Below are 20,576 nucleotides of genomic sequence, written 5' to 3'. Positions count from 1 at the left end.
TGCATGTAGTAATGTCTAATACAAGTAGTAGAATAGTACAAATCTAGTTAAAAAATAATACGTTTTCACTAAATGAACATCAAGAGAAACCATATTTAATCATTTTCTTTTGCGTATGTACTAATATAGCGATCCATAGTAATAAACAGTAGACTTTACCTACGTTTTTTTGTACTAAATCTTATAAATTCCATGTGAGATTTTTAATTGAAAAATGAGTCAGTTGATTTAAACCGATAGACTGAACCAATGCATGGAAATGAATCAAACTTACCAACTCTTTCACGATTGTTTACTACTGAAGTTTAAATCAAAATGCTATTAAAATCTCATGTGCGGCAAGGGCGGATTGCAAAACTAGTTTGGCATTGTCTTTAAGAAACCATGTATCTAACATGGTACCAATACCATGTTTTTGCGCTGTGGTAATACCATAGCAGTCATTGAACCTTGTTGAGGTGCATGTAAATAACATGTTATATAAATATTGTTATCATCAGTATAATGGCATGCATTCAAATACCATGTTATTACTGTTGAATACTGTCACTGTACCTTGGTACAACAAAAGCACTTTTTTGCTCTATTGTGGTTGTACAACGAAGGGCTTTGTTTCCAAAACAACAGTTATCCATGGATGTTACTCTACCCTGTAATATACTCTTGAAAAAAAAAATCACAACAAAGACCAATGTTAATGATTTGTCAGGGGTTTGAGGGATTATCCAAAATAGAGGGTTTTATATTTGCCTTTTTGCTTAAACAAACGGCTTGCTTTTGAAATTTTATGTTTCTTATTCATACCATCAGCCGGTTACTGAAAGAACACTTTATTTAAGTGCTGTCTTTATTTCCCTTTGAACTTTATTATTGATAATACTAAGTAGTATAATATGACCTGCCAAAATAATCAAAAATGAATTCAAAGAAACAATATGTGTCTGTCTTTGCATCTCTGTGTGTGTAAGTGTTGTATTTGGCTCATGGCGTTGTGGTTTGACATATTATAGTGTGACTCTTTGTGGACTTGAAATGATGAATGCAGACTCATGATTATAAAGCTGTATTTTTTTTTTTTTAGTAGTGCTTCAGGGGACTTCTGTTGCATTTAGAATCATGTCTTTAGTTTCTCTGTAGATACATGCATTTGTTACTGTCTCACCAGCTATATTCCTTGTTCTAGGTTAAGGCCAGCTGTGTTCTTGGTTAAGGCCAAAACGATAACTATATTACCGTCTAGAGACCAACGGTAGACACTCGTTTATTCTAAGTGCACTTCAGTTATGTTCCATGAACATAATTGCATCACGTGCTTTAAAGTAGGATGTATTTTGATTGTTTTAGTGTTCATCTATGAAAGTGATTCCAACAGTATTGTTCCTCTGTATCCTTATTGTTATAGTTTTGGTGTGGACTCCCAGTTAGAACGATTTGTACAGCTTTGTTTATAGTTATCGTTATAGATATTGTTCTTGGTGTGACTGAACAGATCAAACCAAAACATTTGTTGACTCTTTTTAGGTTTTTCAATTCAATGTACGTTTATGGTATGGTGTGTTTAAATGCATTTTTTAAACGTTTAAATGTATGTTTTTATTGGTCTGGTAAAAGCAACCTGTCCATCTTCAAGAGGGGGAGGGTGATCGAGGGATTAGAGTAGAATTAGGACAGGAAGTGTCTCTTTCCTGGCACTTAGTAGTGGGGAAACCCATGGCAAATGTGAGACTTTTCCTGGTCAGTTCTACAAACGCTTCATGGAAATCACTGTACTGTATGTTTTTAAAAAACACTATTACCTTCTTTCATTTTTAGTCCGATTGCAATAACTTGCTTACATGTTGATGCATTAATTTCTCTCAAGGCCTGTTGCATTAAGCATGTTTTAGTTCCTACCCAGGTAAATTTGAGTTTAGTTTTTCAGGCTTAAGAAGGTGGATTGCTTTAAGCAGTGTTTATTGCTAATTTCCGCTACACGGCTTTCCTGCTCCAGAGCAGATTTTATTCTGGGTTAGAGAGCACCAACCAAAACCGGACCAATCAGCTGTGAGACATATATCTGATGCAATAAAGCCAAATGTATACACCGTATACTGTCCTTGTCCAGAAAGGAAATAAAGACATCATCAAAGTAGTCCATGTGACATCAGTGGGTAAGTTAGAATGTTTTGAAGCATCGAAAATACATTTAGGTCCAAAAATAACAAGAACTACGACTTTATTCAGCATTGTATTCTCTTCCGGTTCTGTTGTCAATCCGCGTTCAGTGACGCTGCTGACGTGTTATCCGGTGCGTCCGTGTATTCGGGTTCAAATAAATATGGCTGGGCAAAAAAATGCAAAAGTCTTTCTCTGTGTCGAAATCCTTAGACATGTTTGCGAAGATTGTTTTGTTTACAGCGTGCGTCTCCCTCAGACTGTAAACGAAGCTCGGCGCACTGATAACACGTCAGCAGCGTCTTACGTCATCAGCATCACTGAACGCGGCTTGACAACAGAACTGGAAGAGAATACAATGCTGAATAAAGTCGTAGTTTTTGTTATTTTTGGACCAAAATGTATTTTCGATGCTTTAAAACATTCTAACTAACCCACTGATGTCACATGAGCCCCTTTCACACAGCGTTTTGAACCCGGCAAATTGCCAGAGTGCCTTCTGTGTGAACGTAAACACGACCCGGGACTGATGCCGGGATCGATGCCGGGTTGGGGACCTAGTAACATTGCCGTGTTCAGACCCGGAATGCGCGCTGTGTGAACAAAAGCCGTAACCAATGCCGTGTCGTAATGATGACGCTGAAGTGAAGTGAAAGCAGGCTAGTGAAACGGTACGTAATGCGCTAGTTTATGATCGAATCAGAGAAAAAAATGCACAAGCGTGGTTTCTCCAGAGATAAATCGCAGCTCATAAGCAAACTAAAACTATACACGTTGCTGAGACATTACATGTCACATCGATGTCACGTGTCTTTCCGGAACATACACGGGTTGTGTGTGAACGCGCTCTCTGATTCCAGCAAATCACTGGCAGTGTGAATAAAGCAAAATCAAACGAACCCGGGTCAAATCCCGGGTCGCTTTATCCATGTATTTTCCGGAATCTCTGTGTGAAAGGGGCTATGGACTACTTTAATGATGTCTTTATTTCCTTTCTGGACAAGGACAGTATACCGTGTATACATTTTCAATGGAGGGACAGAAAGCTCTCGGACTAAATCTAAAATATCTTAAACTGTCTTCTGAAGATGAACGGAGGTCTTACGGGCTTGGAACAACATGAGGGTGAATTTTTGGGTGAACTAACCCTTTAAGCTTTAAAAAATGCTGCAATTACAACGTCTAATCCTAACTCATGCACACAACGTACTAGAGCTGCACGATTAATCGTTAAAAGATCTATTAAACCTTTGACAAAATCACAGCGGAACATTTAAATCTGTGTCCGTGCTGCCGCTGAGCCAGAGAGAGCAGTTATCATGTAAAATATATTCATATTATCCCAGAAGTACTGGGATAAAAGTTCATAGTTTGGATATAAACACTGATGTCTAGCGATCAAAATAGAGTAAATCACCTTCTGAAAGTAGTTTGACGCATCGTTACGCTACCAGGTGATGACAACTGACTTAAATTTATTTTATAGAATCAAATTCAAGAGATTTGTTCATAAGCACTGATTCATCCAGTAATGAAACTATTTATGAGTGAGTCATTGAATCATTCATTAATTTTTTTTATATAATTCTCATTCAGAATTATTAAACCTTTTAAATACTCTATAGCCAATAACCTTTTTTTTTATATCTCTGTTTGAAAAACAAAAACAACGTGCTACATACTAATATCAGGTACCGATTGAATGTTGTTTCAAGCATATAAACAGCAAAACTGCATATAAATAAATCAGTATTTTTGCATATGAAAAACTTCCTCTTAATTTACAGTTTTATATGATTAATATCCACTCTAATGGAATGTTTATATCTGTGCATGTCTAAACTAAGCAGTTCCTGAGCTATAAAATGCCAAGTTGTTGTGAAATGTCAAGGTCACATTTTGCACAAAGGATTTTTTTTCATATAAATCAGTGGACAAAAGAAAAAGAAAAAAAAAAAGTGAAGGAAGGCATATAAGCCTCTATGCATAAGTTACTTTCCATAACACGTAAAATGGGAGAAGCGAAATAAGTATGGTGCAAGTGAGCATATTCAGTAGTTCCAGAAGAGAATAACAAAAAGAATGAGCATGTCTTAGTTTATTCTGAAACGTCCCAAACATTTATACAGGATTGTTCTGATCTGAATTCTATATAATCTCTTGATGAGTTGCTCAGAAATCTGAAATCATCACTTTGCACTCAGGTGCAGTGAGTAAATGCATGGGAATTCCCAACATGTGAATCATGCAGGGAGTAATCTGATCCAAGTCAAATGATTTCAGATTTGTGCATTTAAAGGGATACTCCACTTTTTTTGGAAATAGGCTCATTTTACAACTCCCCCAGAGTTAAACTGTTGAGTTTTACCGTTTTTGAATCCATTCAGCCGATCTCCGGTTCTGACGGTACCACTTTTAGCATAGCTTAGCATACATCATTGAAGTGGACAAGACCATTAGCATTTCTCATTAAAAAATGACCAAAGTGTTTAGATATTTTTCCTATTTAAAACATGACTCTTCTGTAGTTACATCGTGCACTAAGACCGACGGAAAATGTAATGTTGCGATGTCATGTTTTAAATAGGAAAAATATCGAAACACTTTGGTCATTTTTTAATGAGAAATGCTAATGGTCTTGTGCACTTCAATGATGTATGCTAAGCTATGCTAAAAGTGGTACCGCCAGAACCGGAGATCGGCTGAATGGATTCAAAAATGGTAAAACTCAACAGTTTAACTCTGGGGGAGTTGTAAATTTCCAAAAAAAGTGGAGTATCCCTTTAAGATTGATTTTAATGCTTAATCTGAATCTTTTTTTTATGCTTTTAAATAAGACAGCCCTATGAGTATCAATGATTTCTAGTTACATTGAATGGTAATGTTTGTGTATTGGTGCATAGATATTTAAAGATTTGCATATTTGTGTGGACACTGGACAGTTTTTTAAATCAGCAAGCTCGAGATAAGCGACAGGATTTTGTTTATTTTAAGTGTGTTTTAGTCATTGTGAGTGTCCACCAGTTTCAAACACATTTTTGTGTTTAAGGTATTCAGGTTATATAAGCTGCATGGCTAATAATTAGCAAAATGCTATTTAAAACCGTAGATTTAGTATTGCATGTCACATTGCATTTCATGCCAGCTATCAATTTTTTTTGGGGGACACTGAAATTTATTTTTATTAATCTTTTGCTTAAGTCTATTTGTCACGACAGAGCTGTCAGAAACAGGGCTTCCACCTTACCTTTGCAGTTGTATAATTTGTGGTTAAGTGTTCTTGTCAGGACATGAGTGGATGATCTCATCATTCAGAACATGAGAGAGAGAGAGAGAGAGAGAGAGAGAGAGAGAGAGAGAGAGAGAGAGAGAGAGAGAGAGAGAGAGAGAGAGAGAGAGAGAGAGAGAGAGAGAGAGAGAGAGAGAGAGAGAGAGAGAGAGAGAGAGAGAGAGAGAGAGAGAGAGAGAGAGAGAGAGAGAGAGAGAGAGAGATTAGCCTTTAACTTAATCATGTTTTCAATCGTATGTGAATTTGAGTAGTTTTAGTATTGCTTGTTTAGGTAGAGGTGAAGAACCTTTTAATACTGACTATCCAGTTTTGCCCCGTTCTTTCAGTTTTTCTCCTAAGGTGTTTTCTGTTCATGTTTGTGTTTGCTCAATCTTGTGCAAGTCTTTCCATGATGGCCTTGTTCTCACAGAGAGTCTTTGAGAAACTGGTACACTGTCACCTGAGAGAACATTTGCATTTTTCCTGCCTGCACAAGTCCTTCACTGGGTGTCATTATATCATTGTCATTTTTGCTTATTACACAACTCATCAAATGCTAAAGTTAAACAAAAACCACCCTCATAGTAGGGCTGTCAATCTTCCTCTATAATACTATTCGAATTCCATTCCTTATTTTATTTAATATTCGAATAATATTCGAATATTAAATGTTCAATTTCATCCTATTATTAATATTTACGACTTCACTCAGGCTTATGGATCGCCAATGCCACTATAGCATGTGGTTGTTGTTACACGTTCTGTCCACTAGAGGGATATCTAACATTACAATAAACGTTTTATTCGTGCTGAATATGGTTGCAGCGCTACCGATGGTTTTCGGCTAATATCTCCGCTAAAACACCACCAAAAATTGTGAAACTTATATCGTTCTTTTCAGTTCGACTAGACGGTTCCAACGAGTTTGGTGCTCGCCGAATCCGTTGAGTTTTCACCGAGATATTTGCGCTTCACGGGCGTTTTTTACGTTGTTAAACATTTACCATTTTTGACAGTATTGTTATGATGATACAGCGTGGATAACGTGCACAATTGTGTTACGATTCAAAAACGTTATTGTTCATCAGACGAAACAAAAGCATTTCATTTTCACATGTGTGTAAGCCAAGGTGGCGAGAAAGGCAAGATTGCATATAAAAAAATTAATGAATGGGAATAGGAGCAGGCTTCACTCAATGATTAAACTTAAACTTTAAGAATGCTGGCCTGATGATTAGAATATATAACGTTAAACAGGAAAGAGGCCGCACTATGCATAAATTGTTTTATTTGCACAACAAGGCACGCGCCGAAACGCGTTTGTGCAAATAAAACCATTTATGCATAGTGCGGCCTCTTTCCTGTTTATATATATAAAAAAAATTTAAATATACATAAAAAAAACAATATTCGAATAGTAACTTCAGCATTCGAATAGTATTGATTTTTTAAATATTCGAATTATATTCGAATTTCGGAATTCGTTCCAACAGCCCTACCTCATAGTATCTGGCTACATGTTTTAACAAGTTGTAATTTTGGCTTGGAGGTAAAATGTTCTTTATCTTATAAAATACCCTAATATTATTATAATAGTAGGCTATTGTTTCTTTGTTGTCACAACTCTTCTTATCTCCTTTTTCTTCTTCCTCAGGTTAAACGCTAACGTCTGAGGTGCTGTGTTTAAATGATTAGTTCACTTCAGAATTAACATTTTCTGATAATTTACTCACCCCCACGTCATCCAAGATATTCATATCTTTCTTTCTTCAGTCGAAAATAAAAATTACGGTTTTTGAGGAAAATATTCAGTGTTTTTCTCCATATACAGTGGTGTGAAAAAGTGTTTGCCCCCTTTGTAAATATGATCAGAGATGGCTGTAAAAAATAAATCTGCATTGTTAATCCTTTTGATATTTTATTTAAAAAATTTGAAAAAATCTAACCTTTCATTGAAGTAAAAGAATTGAAAGTTGGGGGAAAATCACATTATGAAAGAAATGTTTTTCTCCAAAACACGTTGGGAACAATTATTTGCCCCCTTTTATTAAATAGTTTTTGCAACCTCCTTTTTCCAAGAGACCAGCTCTGAGTCTTCTCCTATAATGCCTGATGAGTTTAGAGAACACCTGACAAGAGATCAGAGACCATTCCTCCATACAGAATCTCTCCAGATCCTTCAGATTCCCAGATCCATGTTGATGCTTCTTCTCTTCAGTTCAGCCCACTCATTTTCTATAGGGTTCAGGTCAGGGACTGGGATGGCCATTGCAGATGCTTGGTTTTGTGCTCAGTGACACATTTTTGTTTTGATTTTGATGCTTGTTTTTGGATTACTGTCCTGTTGGAAGATCCAACCACGGCCCATTATAAGATTTCTAGCAGAGGCTGTCAGGTTTTGATTTTTTATCTATTGGTATTTGAACGAATCCATGATGCCATATATCTGAACAAGATGTCCAGGACCTCTGGCAGAAAATTAGGCCCACAACATTAAAGATACAGCAGAGTATTTCATTCTACACATGGGGTACTTTTTATCCCTGTATGAACCTAACCCATCTTAAGTGTTTGCTGCCAAAAAGCTCTTTTTTTTTGTTTCATCTGACCATAGAACGTTTGAAAAGTAACTGACACTACAGGAACTTCAAATGGGATGGGTTCTATGGTCAGATGAAACAAAAAAATTAGCTTTTTTGGCAGCAAACACTTAAGATGGGTTAGGTTCATACAGGTATAAAAAGTACCCCATGTGTAGAATGAAATACTCTGCTGTATCTTTAATGTTGTGGGCCTAATTTTCTGCCAGAGGTCCTGGACATCTTGTTCAGATATATGGCATCATGGATTCGTTCAAATACCAATAGATAAATCAAAACCTGACAGCCTCTGCTAGAAATCTTATAATGGGCCGTGGTTGGATCTTCCAACAGGACAGTGATCCAAAAACAAGCATCAAAATCAAAACAAAAATGTGTCACTGAGCACAAAACCAAGCATCTGCAATGGCCATCCCAGTCCCTGACCTGAACCCTATAGAAAATGAGTGGGCTGAACTGAAGAGAAGAAGCATCAACATGGATCTGGGAATCTGAAGGATCTGGAGAGATTCTGTAAGGAGGAATGGTCTCTGATCTCTTGTCAGGTGTTCTCTAAACTCATCAGGCATTATAGGAGAAGACTCAGAGCTGGTATCTTGGAAAAAGGAGGTTGCAAAAAGTATTTAATAAAAGGGGGCAAATAATTGTTCCCAACGTGTTTTGGAGAAAAACATTTATTTCATAATGTGATTTTCCGCCAACTTTCAATTCTTTTACTTCAATGAAAGGTTAGATTTTTTCAAATTTTTTAAATAAAATATCAAAAGGATTAACAATGCAGATTTATTTTTTACAGCCATCTCTGATCATATTTACAAAGGGGGCAAACACTTTTTCACACCACTGTAGTGGACTTCAAAAGTTATCAATGGGTTGAAGTAGACTTGTAGTCGAGACCGCCTAAACCGAGACCAAGACACTACCAAGACCAGATGGTATCGAGACCAAGACAAGACCAAGACCAAGACAGACCAAGTCGAGACCAAGACCAAGTCGAGACTAAGACCGAGACCAAGTCGAGACCGGAGGGGAAAAAAACATTTTGTGTTGAAGCTAAGCAATAACTTGTCAAATGTTGTTTTGCATTTGCCTGCCTATCTCTGTTGATTTCGAAGTCTCCAAATGAATCCATTCTGCAACTTTTAAATACATAATTGTATTTTTAAAAACGAAATTATAGGCTTAAGTGCAGGATCCGAAAGTTGGTCGTTTTTGTCGCTATGGTTACACACACACACACACACACACACACACACCGTTGGCGGTGCGCTCAAAGTCATCTGTCAGTTGTGCAGTTACCCAAAATCTCCTGAATGAAGGTAAAACCAATCATGTCACTGATCTGTGTTTTACTAAATATTAATATATCAAAAACTGTACATGATATGTGTTTTTTAAATCAAGTGATCAAAGTGCTCGTTGCCGCTGCGATCAGTGGCGCGGATACAGTGTTTTCTCGTGTGGCTCGCGCGCACCGCACTGTCTTCACTCGGACGCGCGCTTCAATACGTTGCGGATATCGTCGTGGATATTGTAGTATTGTATTGCTCAATCCCCTGACCAGTATGTCGGTCTGAGACAGCGAGACCTAGACAAGACCGAGAGGTCCGAGACCAAGACAAGACCGAGACCAAAGACCGTCAAGGCCGTGACAAGACCGAGACCACGTAAAAGTGGTCTCGAGACCGGTCTCGAGACCAAGACCGGTCTCGAGACATACATCACTAGGTTGAAGGTCCAAATTGCAGTTTCAATGCAACTTCAAAGGGCTCTACACGATCCCAGCTGAGGAATAAGGGTCTTATCTAGCGAAACAATTGGTGTGTGTGTATATATATATATATATATATATATATACCATATAGGGCCGGGACTTTAACGCGTTAATTAAGATTAATTAATTACACACTTTAACGCGTTAATTAATTACACAAAAAATTATTTTTAATCGCACTTATTTTTGCACCGCGGAACGTTTCTCACTGGATGAGTTTCGGCGGACCGATTATACTGGCGCACCAACTAGCGTTCATGACATAGGTTCATGACGAAGAAGCTGACGAGATCGCTTTGGTCGGCCGGTGGCTGGGAAATGTTGTTACAAAAAACGAACGGATGGACGCGTCGATAAGAGCATGGTTGTGTGCAAGCTATGCAACAAGGAATTCGCTATTGCTATTAGTGTAGTGTAGCAATATGCTATTTTGTTGCAATATGCTATTGCTACACTTAATGGCTATTATGGCTATTAGTGTAGTGCTATTAGTGTAGTGTAGCAATATGCTATTTTGTTGCAATATGCTATTGCTACACTTAATGGCAAAAATTGCACTGGGGTGCGTTTCCCGAAAGAATCGTTAGCCAACTATGGTCGCAAGTTGGTCGCAAATCCCATTGAACTCTATTGGTAACGACGGAACTTGCGACCATAGTTGGCTAACGATGCTTTCGGGAAACGCACCCCTGGTCTGCTGGACTTGGTTGAACAAAAATAAACACTATTTTTTTGCTTAAGCTTATGTATGCAGTCATTATTCAATGGTATACTAAAAATCCATGTGAAAAAAATTACTTCTCACAGTTCTCAGGTCAAATATTTATGCGATTAAAATGCGATTAATTTCGATTAATTAATTACAAAGCCTCTAATTAATTAGATTAATTTTTTTAATCGAGTCCCGGCCCTAATACCATATTTTGCTATATATATATATATATACATAAGAGGGGTGTAACGGTTCACAAAATTCACGGTTCGGTACTTTTCCGATACAGCAAAAAGAAAGAAATGCCAGAGAAATTTCCTTGATTTATTTTTTTTAATTATATTTTTATTAAAACTAACATCATAAAGTATGATATTTTTTTTAACTTTGAGCAATGATGGAGCTATACTTGACTTTTCTTAGGAGCTTATAAAACAAAACTGCTCCTTGGACAAAATAAAATGAAATATTGTAGTAGTTATAAACAAAGGTTTATTTTAGTTCAGATTAACATTTGAGGGCAGCAATTGTATTCATAATGTCAAAATAAAACCGACGTGATGTTACTTGAAAGCATTATAGCCCACTATTCCTGCCAAACTTCCATGGTTACAGTTAGTAGTGTTACTACAGTAAATCCATGGTGAATGTTGCTGATCTGTGGACACTGGATGGTTCATTCATGGCACAATGTTTCTTCCTGGTTTCCACGTCAGCGCTGTTTGATCCGTTAATAACGGAGAAATGTGAATGTTTCTCACTAGATCTCACAGCGATGTAATTACTTCAGTGGCGAATTCAAAGTTTTTCTTTCTGATTTCGGTGTGTAGTAACAGTGCTGCTTGATTAAGATCGGCTCGCGCTGCATTGGTCCAAACTGATAAACGGTCCGTCAACCACACAATAACGAGTAGCTCAGTTTCGTTCCGCTTACATTACATTTGCCATTTGATGTTGGGTAATGTTGTGGTCACGCCAGCGTCTCTTACATTATGAGCGCACTTGCCACGCGCGATGCGCCTACATTTGAAATAACGAAATTTTGGTCGGCAGGAAAAATGGTCCAACGAATGGTTCAATACGAATACGTGTATCGTTACACCCCTAATATATACACACTCACCTAAAGGATTATTAGGAACACCTGTTCAATTTCTCATTAATGCAATTATCTAATCAACCAATCACATGGCAGTTGCTTCAATGCATTTAGGGGTGTGGTCCTGGTCAAGACAATCTCCTGAACTCCAAACTGAATGTCAGAATGGGAAAGAAAGGTGATTTAAAGGAGAACTCCGGCGCAAAATGAACCTTTGGTCCTATTACGCATTGTTACCTAGTCAACCGTTCCCTGAGATTTGTTTTAATGATTATCGAATGTAAATAGTTTTATCTCTAAAAACAGTTTAGCCTATAAAGCTAGTATAACGGTAGTATATTGGGCATAGATCAATGACAAATAAAAATCGCTTGTTAATACCACTAACAAGGCTGAAAATAGCCCCACACTAACACGGTAGCATAATGAGGGTCCCTACCTTCAAACCGAAGCATTGAGAACTTTGTCAGTGTCCAGACAGTTTAATAAGAAGATATTTTTTACATACAGTCAACTTCGCGTATACAGACAGGAGCCATCTTTGAAAAAGAGTCTCTACCAGTTGATTTACGAACGCCGATCCAAGTGCGCTGGTGAGATGTGAACGAGCTATAAGTTGTGATAAGGTGAGTGCGAACAGCAGGCTTGGATCGGCGTTCGTAGATCGACTGGTAGAGACTCTTTTTCAAAGATGGCTCCTGTCTGTATACGCGAAGTTGACTGTATGTAAAAAATATCTTCTTATTAAACTGTCTGGACACTGACAAAGTTCTCAATGCTTCGGTTTGAAGGTAGGGACCCTCATTATGCTACCGTGTTAGTGTGGGGCTATTTTCAGCCTTGTTAGTGGTATTAAAGGAACACTCCGGCTTTTTGGGACTTTAGCCTATTCACCTTATCCCCCAGAGTTAGATAAGTTCATACATACCTTTTTCATCTCCGTGCGTGCTATAAGTCTGTTTGACGCACCCACCGCTAGCCTAGCTTAGCACAAAGACTGGATGTAAATGGTTGCAGCTAGCATACTAATCCAAATAAGTGACAAAATAACGCAAACATTTTCCTATTTACATGTTGTGATTTGTATAGTCACAGAGTGTACAAAAAACTACGTCACATGAGACTCAGACATATTTTAACAGTATAAATACTGGGAACTATATTCTCTGAAGGCTAAGCACTGCTACTTGGGCGGAGTGATAACCGCAGCACCTGAGACGTACCGTACCCAAACTCTGAACGAACTCTCTGCTCCTCACCACGGCGCGTCTCAGGTGCTGCGGTTATTACTCCGCCCAAGTAGCAGTGCTTCGCCTTCAGAGAATATAGTTCCCAGTATGTATACTGTTAAAATATGTCTGTGTCTCATGTGACGTAGTTTTTTGTACACTCTGTGACTATACAAATCCCAACATGTAAATAGGAAAATGTTTGCGCTATTTTGTCACTTATTTGGATTAGTATGCTAGCTGCAACCATTTACATCCAGTCTTTGTGCTAAGCTAGGCTAGCGGTGGGTGCGTCAAACAGACTTATAGCACGCACGGAGATGAAAAAGGTATGTATGGACTTATCTAACTCTGGGGGATAAGGTGAATAGGCTAAAGTCCCAAAAAGTCGGAGTGTTCCTTTAACAAGCGATTTTTATTTGTCATTGATCTATGCCCAATATATTACCGTTATACTAGCTTTATAGACGGTTTCAACGGCAACAACATAAACAAACGTTACTGCGCATGCGCGCTTTTGTGGCCCAAACTTAACTTCCGGTAGAGTCAATAACAACAGAGTTCATCATAGACTTTTTGTGAGAAAAAAGTCAGAATTGTGAGATAAAAAGTTAATTCTGTCTTTTTTTCCTCGCAATTGCGACTTTATTTCTCAGAATTGCAACTTTATTTCTCAGAATTCTGACTTCTTATCTCGCAATTGTGAGATAAAAAGTCGCAATTATTATTATTATTTCTTCAGTGGCGGAAACAAGCTTCCATAATTATCTGTTGCTTATCATGAGTTTGTTACCTGTAACGAAGTGAGTGCTACAGATCCTTGAATTCTTGCCTGGCTGCCAAGCCTCTCATCGCACAGCGGTGATCCACGCTCGCCGTCTCCCTTCGTTTTTAGGAAACCGACATTTTTTTTTTTTGATAAGGTATTTGTCCCAGAGCCTCAGGTTCAGAGGTGTAGTGGTAAAAAAAGAGGTGGGTAAACTATAAATTCTGGTGGACCACGACGTGGTCACCCGGTAAGGTGGGCCACTGCCTACCGGTGTATGTGTATCCTGATGACATTGCTATATAGGGAGGGCTCGACATTAAGCCTTTTCATACGCTTAATCTGTCATTCACTTGTCCGAGTAAAAAAGTTTCTCGTCCGGATTTTTTATTATTATTTTTTTTATTCTGAAACAATATATTCTCATCAGTGTTCAATCACCTTTGATATTTAAATCGGCATATTATAATATCTGCACCTTTAAAGGGCATCCCCTCCCCCAATCTTATTAAATTTATGCTTCATCTTTCATTTTAAATTCCTAAATTTGATCAATAAATTCAATTATTTCGATTAATAAGACACTATAGGGCTGATCAAATTAAATCATTTACACTGAAAAATTCCAATTGCATAAAATAATGTTATGAAATTGATTTAAATTTACAAATAAGAAACGTTGGACAGAATGATCTACTTTTAAACATAACACGAAACCGCCAGTAGGTGGCGGCAGGCGACCGTCTTAATGAGCGAGTCATTGATTCATTCATTCAAACGATTTGTTCAAACGGTTGATTCATTCAAGAATGAGACAGATGTTTACGAATGGGTCATTGAATCTTTGACTCAATCGATTCCTTCAAAATGCTGAATCATTCAGTAATGAAAACAGGTCGAGTGTTCCTGTGAGATGCGCCGTGGTTCTGCTGTGATTTTTGTTTGGAACTATTTTCGCTGCTGAAATAGAACAAAAACAGCCAATATTGCATCTAAAATGTAAGTGACTTAATTTTAACTGTTTATTGAACTGTTGTAGGAAATCAATGTCACATTTTCAATCGTGATGGTGTTCAGGAAAAATAATTGAGGTTGCTTAACATATGTAAAAAATATAAAAACTCCACATTTAGATTTTTTATAGGCAGTATATTGTTAACTGAGTGTGTGTGTGCGCTCATTTGTGTAGATTTCTCCTCGAGAGGCTGCGCGAGCGTCAACAGCGCAACCTCACCGTCAGTAAAAGTCAACAACACTGACAGTAATGCAGCGCAATATGAAAGAGTTCGTCTTAGGTTTAACAACCTATGAAACTAGTAATGAACAATATAAAACTAAAACGACATAAGCTTAATTTATAGCTATTTAGAGGAGGATAAACGCAATTTAGAGGTGGATAAACGCACTTTGGAGGTGGGTAAACGCTATTTCCGAATATTGGGAGGTGCGTAAACGGCGTTTACGTGCGTTTAGCCTCCACTACATCCCTGCTCAGGTTGCATCCCACAACACAACAACCTGAGCCCAACTTCAGTCTACTCATCACCTTAATTTTCACTGCGTTTGTAGTCGGCGCCATATTACCAGAGAATGATATTATGATATTACCGGTTAACAAACACAGACCGGAAGTTAACTTCGGGCCAGCGCGTAACCCCGGCAACGCGCGTGCGTTCGATGAAACCGTCTATAGGCTAAACTGTTTTTAGAGATAAAACTATTTACATTCGATAATCATTAAAACAAATCTCAGATAACGGTTGACTAGGTAACAATGTGTAATTAGACCAAAGGTTCATTTTGCGCCGGAGTTCTCCTTTAAGCAATTTCGAGCGTGGCATAGTTGGTGCCAGACGGGCCGGTCTGAGTATTTCACAATCTGCTCAGTTACTGGGATTTTCACGCACAACTAGTGCTGCACGATTAATCATATCGTAATCGCGATGTCAAGCCTATGCGATTATATGACGCAAAATACTGCGATTTTATATGAAATAAACAAATTAGGGCTGTTAACGCAGCATCTGTTATTTTTTGTCATCCTTTGGCTAGTGTTACATGATCCGCTCTTATTCATGCGAATGCTTTAAACCATTCAGCAAGACAAGTCAAAAGAGAGCGCGCTGCCTGTGAATGTCCTGACTGAAAGACGCGCGCCAGTATCATGATTCATGCGCATGCACAGACCGCGCCAGAATACAGTTCTCTTTCCGCTTGAAGTGAATGAACAATAACACACACAATTATGCCAAAATATCATTTGTCGAGTGTCTTCATAACATAAGAGCAGTCTTATGATGGTCGACGTAAAGAGTTGTGAGAATAAGGCGCGTGTGAGATCCACGTCTCCGTCAGCAACTCTTAAAGTGCCAGCATCCAATAATGCTTTCTGTCAGTAAAGTTAATCAAAGAACAAAGGGAACAGAGAAAAACACTCACTGCTCTTGACCAAAGAACTTCTGTAGCTTTAAATAGGATTTTAGTCCATATAACTTATAATTTATGCAGCGCAGACTGTTTGATAACTTTATTCAATTTCTGTATATGTCCTACCTGTTAGACAGGAAGAGCACAGGTAAATATGACATTTATTATGGGTTTATGTGAGGATTGTTTGAAGTTCACTTAAACTAAAATTAAATTAATTTTTATCCAGACATCAATGGCTTATTGATCATTAGCTATAGGTGTTATCAATCATTTAGTAGTTGTTGCTAGTTTGAGTTGAGAAATACACATTTCAGAATTATCACTAATCTGTGTGTGCATTTTGCTTTAGAACCAAGCAAGTTGACTCATGAAACCATTTGTTTATTATATCGCAATCGCATATCGCAATATTGACCTCAATAATCGCAATATGACATTTTCCCCAAATCGTGCAGCCCTACGCACAACCATTTCTAGGGTTTACAAAGAATGGTGTGAAAAGGGAAAAACATCCAGTATGCGGCAGTCCTGTGGGTGAAAATGCCTTGTTGATGCTAGAGGTCAGAGGAGAATGGGCCGACTGATTCAAGCTGATAGAAGAGCAACTTTGGCTGAAATAACCACTCGTTACAACCGAGGTATGCAGCAAAGCATTTGTGAAGCCACAACACGCACAACCTTGAGGCGGATGGGCTACAACAGCAGGAGACCCCACCGGGTACCACTCATCTCCACTACAAATAGGAAAAAGAGGCAAGAGCTCACCAAAATTGGACAGTTGAAGACTGGAAAAATGTTGCCTGGTCTGATGAGTCTCGATTTCTGTTGAGACATTCAGATGGTAGAGTCAGAATTTGGCGTAAACAGAATGAGAACATGGATCCATCATGCCTTGTTACCACTGTGCAGGCTGGTGGTGGTGGCGGTGGTGTAATGGTGTGGGGGATGTTTTCTTGGCACACTTTAGGCCCCTTAGTGCCAATTGGGCATCGTTTAAATGCCACGGCCTACCTGAGCATTGTTTCTGACCATGTCCATCCCTTTATGGCCACCATGTACCCATCCTCTGATGGCTACTTCCAGCAGGATAATGCACCGTGTCACAAAGCTCGATTAATTTCAAATTGGTTTCTTGAACATGACAATGAGTTCACTGTACTAAAATGGCCCCCGCAGTCACCAGATCTCAACCCAATAGAGCATCTTTGGGATGTGGTGGAACGGGAGCTTCGTGCCCTGGATGTGCATCCCACAAATCTCCATCAACTGCAAGATGCTATCCTATCAATATGGGCCAACATTTCTAAAGAATGCTTTCAGCACCTTGTTGAATCAATGCCACGTAGAATTAAGGCAGTTCTGAAGGCGAAAGGGGGTCAAACACCGTATTAGTATGGTGTTCCTAATAATCCTTTAGGTGAGTGTGTGTGTGTGTATACATATATATATATATATCCGCCTACGTCACGCGTTACCTTTCAACGTGATTACGTAATGTGTGGCGCATCACAGCTAGTGCAAGACGAGCATTTGTGGTTAAAGTATATAAATGTTGATGTTGTTTTTTTTAAATGGACGATCGTTTCGCTAGGTAACTGTGCGTTCAAAATTCTCTATTGCCACCCTGCCAACAACGCTGTAGAAAGATTCGTGGACGCTTTGACGTAGATTGAATACTTGGTCTTGTAAACTTTATTTAAACGGGCCGCAAAACAAACAAGCATGTTGATCGGTATTTGTGCAGACTGACCAAGTAGGGTATAAGATAACCTTTTGTGTTCATGGTTAAGTCCTAGTCTAATTTCAACGTAGTTTATAGGAGACGTTTTACTGCCCTTGGTCTTGTTAATTTGTTAATTAACACGTTAATTTGTGTGCAGCCTACATACAGTCAGAACCAAACCTCTGCGTTCTCTGGAGTCCTCTCAAGCGGAGGACTACTACATTCCGATTGGATGTCGCCGAATCGCACCATAGCTTAATACCATAAAGTTGCCCTGACTTCAACTTTCCTCAACGCCCACACCGTCCAAGACGCTCCGTGCCCACTTGTCACCAGCTCACATTGAAAATGAATCACTTCCGGTCACTTTGACGCTCTCGCCGGCGGCGGTGTGAAAGCAGTTATTCCTCAGCTGGGATTGTGTAGAGCCCTTTGAATCTGCATTGAAACTACAATTTGGATCTTCAACCCGTTGATAACTGTTGAAGTCCACTATATGGAGAAAAATCCTGGAATGTTTTCCTCGAATAGTACCTTAATTCCTTTTTGACTGGACAAAGACAGACTTGAATATCTTAGATGACGTGGCGGTGAGTAAATTATCAGGAATTTTTAATTCTGAAGTGAACTAATCCTTTAAGGCTCTTAAGAGGCAATTAAACAAGATATCCATAAGCATAACTATATATATTCCATCAGTTAATTTCTTTAACCTCTTAACCTGCGCCGGCGGGCCCATTTGCCATTGCATGTTTAAAACAATAATATCTTAATAAAAACCTAAAGTAATTTTGCCAAACTATATATCATTTGAAAGCTTAAAATCTCTAGCTTTCATATTTGGTGGCTGTTATCTAAAATAAATTACAGAGGAGCAGTAATTTATCAATTTGCAACAAGAATATTTCATATTCATTAGGAGTATTTAGGCCTTTATTTTGAAATAACAATAAACACGAAAAATCATGAAAGATTGGTAGAAACCTCAGTTTGTTTTCATGCCATGAGTTCAAAAGATAACACCAATTCCATTTTATGAGAAAAAAAGGTCTGAAAATGTTTTAAATATAAAGAAAAATGTATGGATTCTCGATTTCTGATTGGCTGCGAGCTATAACGCTATAACGTAGTCTTTTTATGCATTTATTAGAGGTTGAATTCAAATCAAATACTGCCAAACCACCCATACTACTTCTGAATAGGATGTCTACTTCATAAATTGTATGAACATTATGGAAATACATGGTTCAGATCACTCAAAACATATCTGAAAATGGAGGCGCCCCTTATATGGGCAGTAATGGAGTCTAGTGAAAAAGTTGGGTACTGCGCCCAAATAAAATCTTACTGAAAACTCATTTTTTTTAGATATCAACCTAAAATTTGGAATACAACTTGTTCAGATTTTGTCTTTAATTTTCTTGCAGTTTTAGAGTAAAATATATTTTGTAATATATATATTTTATATAAAATATTAATAATTATATTTTTACATTACACAATTTCATAAACTCAAACTTATATAACTTTTTTTCTGTTTCATTTTTTATCATTTCTAGACTTCTACAATAATCTGGAAAATGTCTTCTTTAAAACAAGACCAGCCATAGGTCTATATTCCAAAGCATTCCTGAATTACAACCATTTAAGTTTGGATAGTGATTTTTATGTCTATGCAAAAAAAGGGGGGTGACAGTTAACAGGTTAAGTAGGTGGTTCAGGTTGACAGAATTAGCTATAATGTGAACTGGACCTTTTTGCCGTTTAAAAGCCTGGCTGTATGAGACTACCCTTTAAAGGGTTTAAAGCAAAACAATTAAGTAAGTTAATCATCCTCAGCTACACTTTGTTTGTTTTTCTGTGTAGTTGTTTGTGGCTTACTATTGTAATAAAATGATGTTGTGCTCATGCTAGCTGTCCTGCATTTAGCATTTTCTACCTGCCCTGAAGGATCGAGTGTGGTTTCGCTAATCTTGTGTGCATTTCCTGCCCATATGTTTGCAGTCGCTGTAATTTCTATAACATTTCAAACATGCTGTATTTATTGTTGTTTTAGTGCGTTATTAACTCTTTGATGTTGATTTGTGTTTGTTTAATGTCAGAGTACCCACTAACCCCAGACACCCCCAAGAGTGAAGCCCGGACGTCCACCAACAATAGCCGACTGGCCGCTCTGAAGAAACAGGCCGACATCGAGCTCAAAGTGAAACAGGGAGCGGAAAATATGATACAAATGTATTCCAACGGCTCTTCCAAGGTAGTAGCCTGCGTTTAGAGAATATGTGGTGTGTGGGTTGTGTAGTCTAATGTATTTGCTTGTGATATGAACAGTCATTTTGATGGACATAAATTATCTGGAAAGAATGGCCAAGATGTGATGTTTTGTTTTGTATAACTGTTACAAAGTGCAGTTGTAAAAAAATTATGCCCACTTTTAAACGGGTTTACTTAACATTCCTCCATTTAATAGTTCTACAACAAACTCACAGCATTAATTGAGCCAATGTTGCAGTGTTGGGCTGTTTGAAATGTACTGATGGAGCCACTGTGTTTACATTTTTCAGTTAAATCAACCTTCAAGTGGCAAACTTTTAACCTCAGCCACATTAGTATTTTTACCAAAAGAAGACAAATTGGTTTTAAGCCAGTGTTTCACAGTAGGAAATATGTTTACATTTCCAAAAATGTATTTTCCATCAATTATAATAATCCAGTGGACAACAGCCGGCATGCTCTACACGGAGACCTGATCTCAACATCACCAAAGTCCATCTGGGATTACATGAAGAAACAGTAAAAACTGAGACAGACTAAATCCAGA

At 38.1% G+C, this 20,576-nt stretch overlaps 1 protein-coding gene across 2 annotated transcripts in view; it reads left to right on the top strand.

Annotated features, from left to right (window-relative positions):
- Nucleotides 1-20,576, top strand: part of pkn2b (protein kinase N2b) — a 66,320-nt gene that overhangs the window by 23,409 nt on the left and 22,335 nt on the right. For both annotated transcript variants that reach the window (XM_056246243.1, XM_056246242.1), the window contains exon 3: nucleotides 19,858-20,012. In XM_056246243.1, coding sequence (XP_056102218.1) covers nucleotides 19,858-20,012 — 155 coding nt within the window. The remainder of the gene's footprint in view (nucleotides 1-19,857; nucleotides 20,013-20,576) is intronic.

The sequence above is a fragment of the Rhinichthys klamathensis genome, unplaced genomic scaffold (assembly GCF_029890125.1).
Source record: "Rhinichthys klamathensis goyatoka isolate OS25496 unplaced genomic scaffold, OSU_Roscu_1.1 h1tg000036l_1, whole genome shotgun sequence".
Lineage (NCBI taxonomy): Eukaryota > Metazoa > Chordata > Actinopteri > Cypriniformes > Leuciscidae > Rhinichthys > Rhinichthys klamathensis.
Note: the sequence above shows the minus strand (reverse complement) of the source record. Positions and strands in the feature narration are given on the sequence as shown.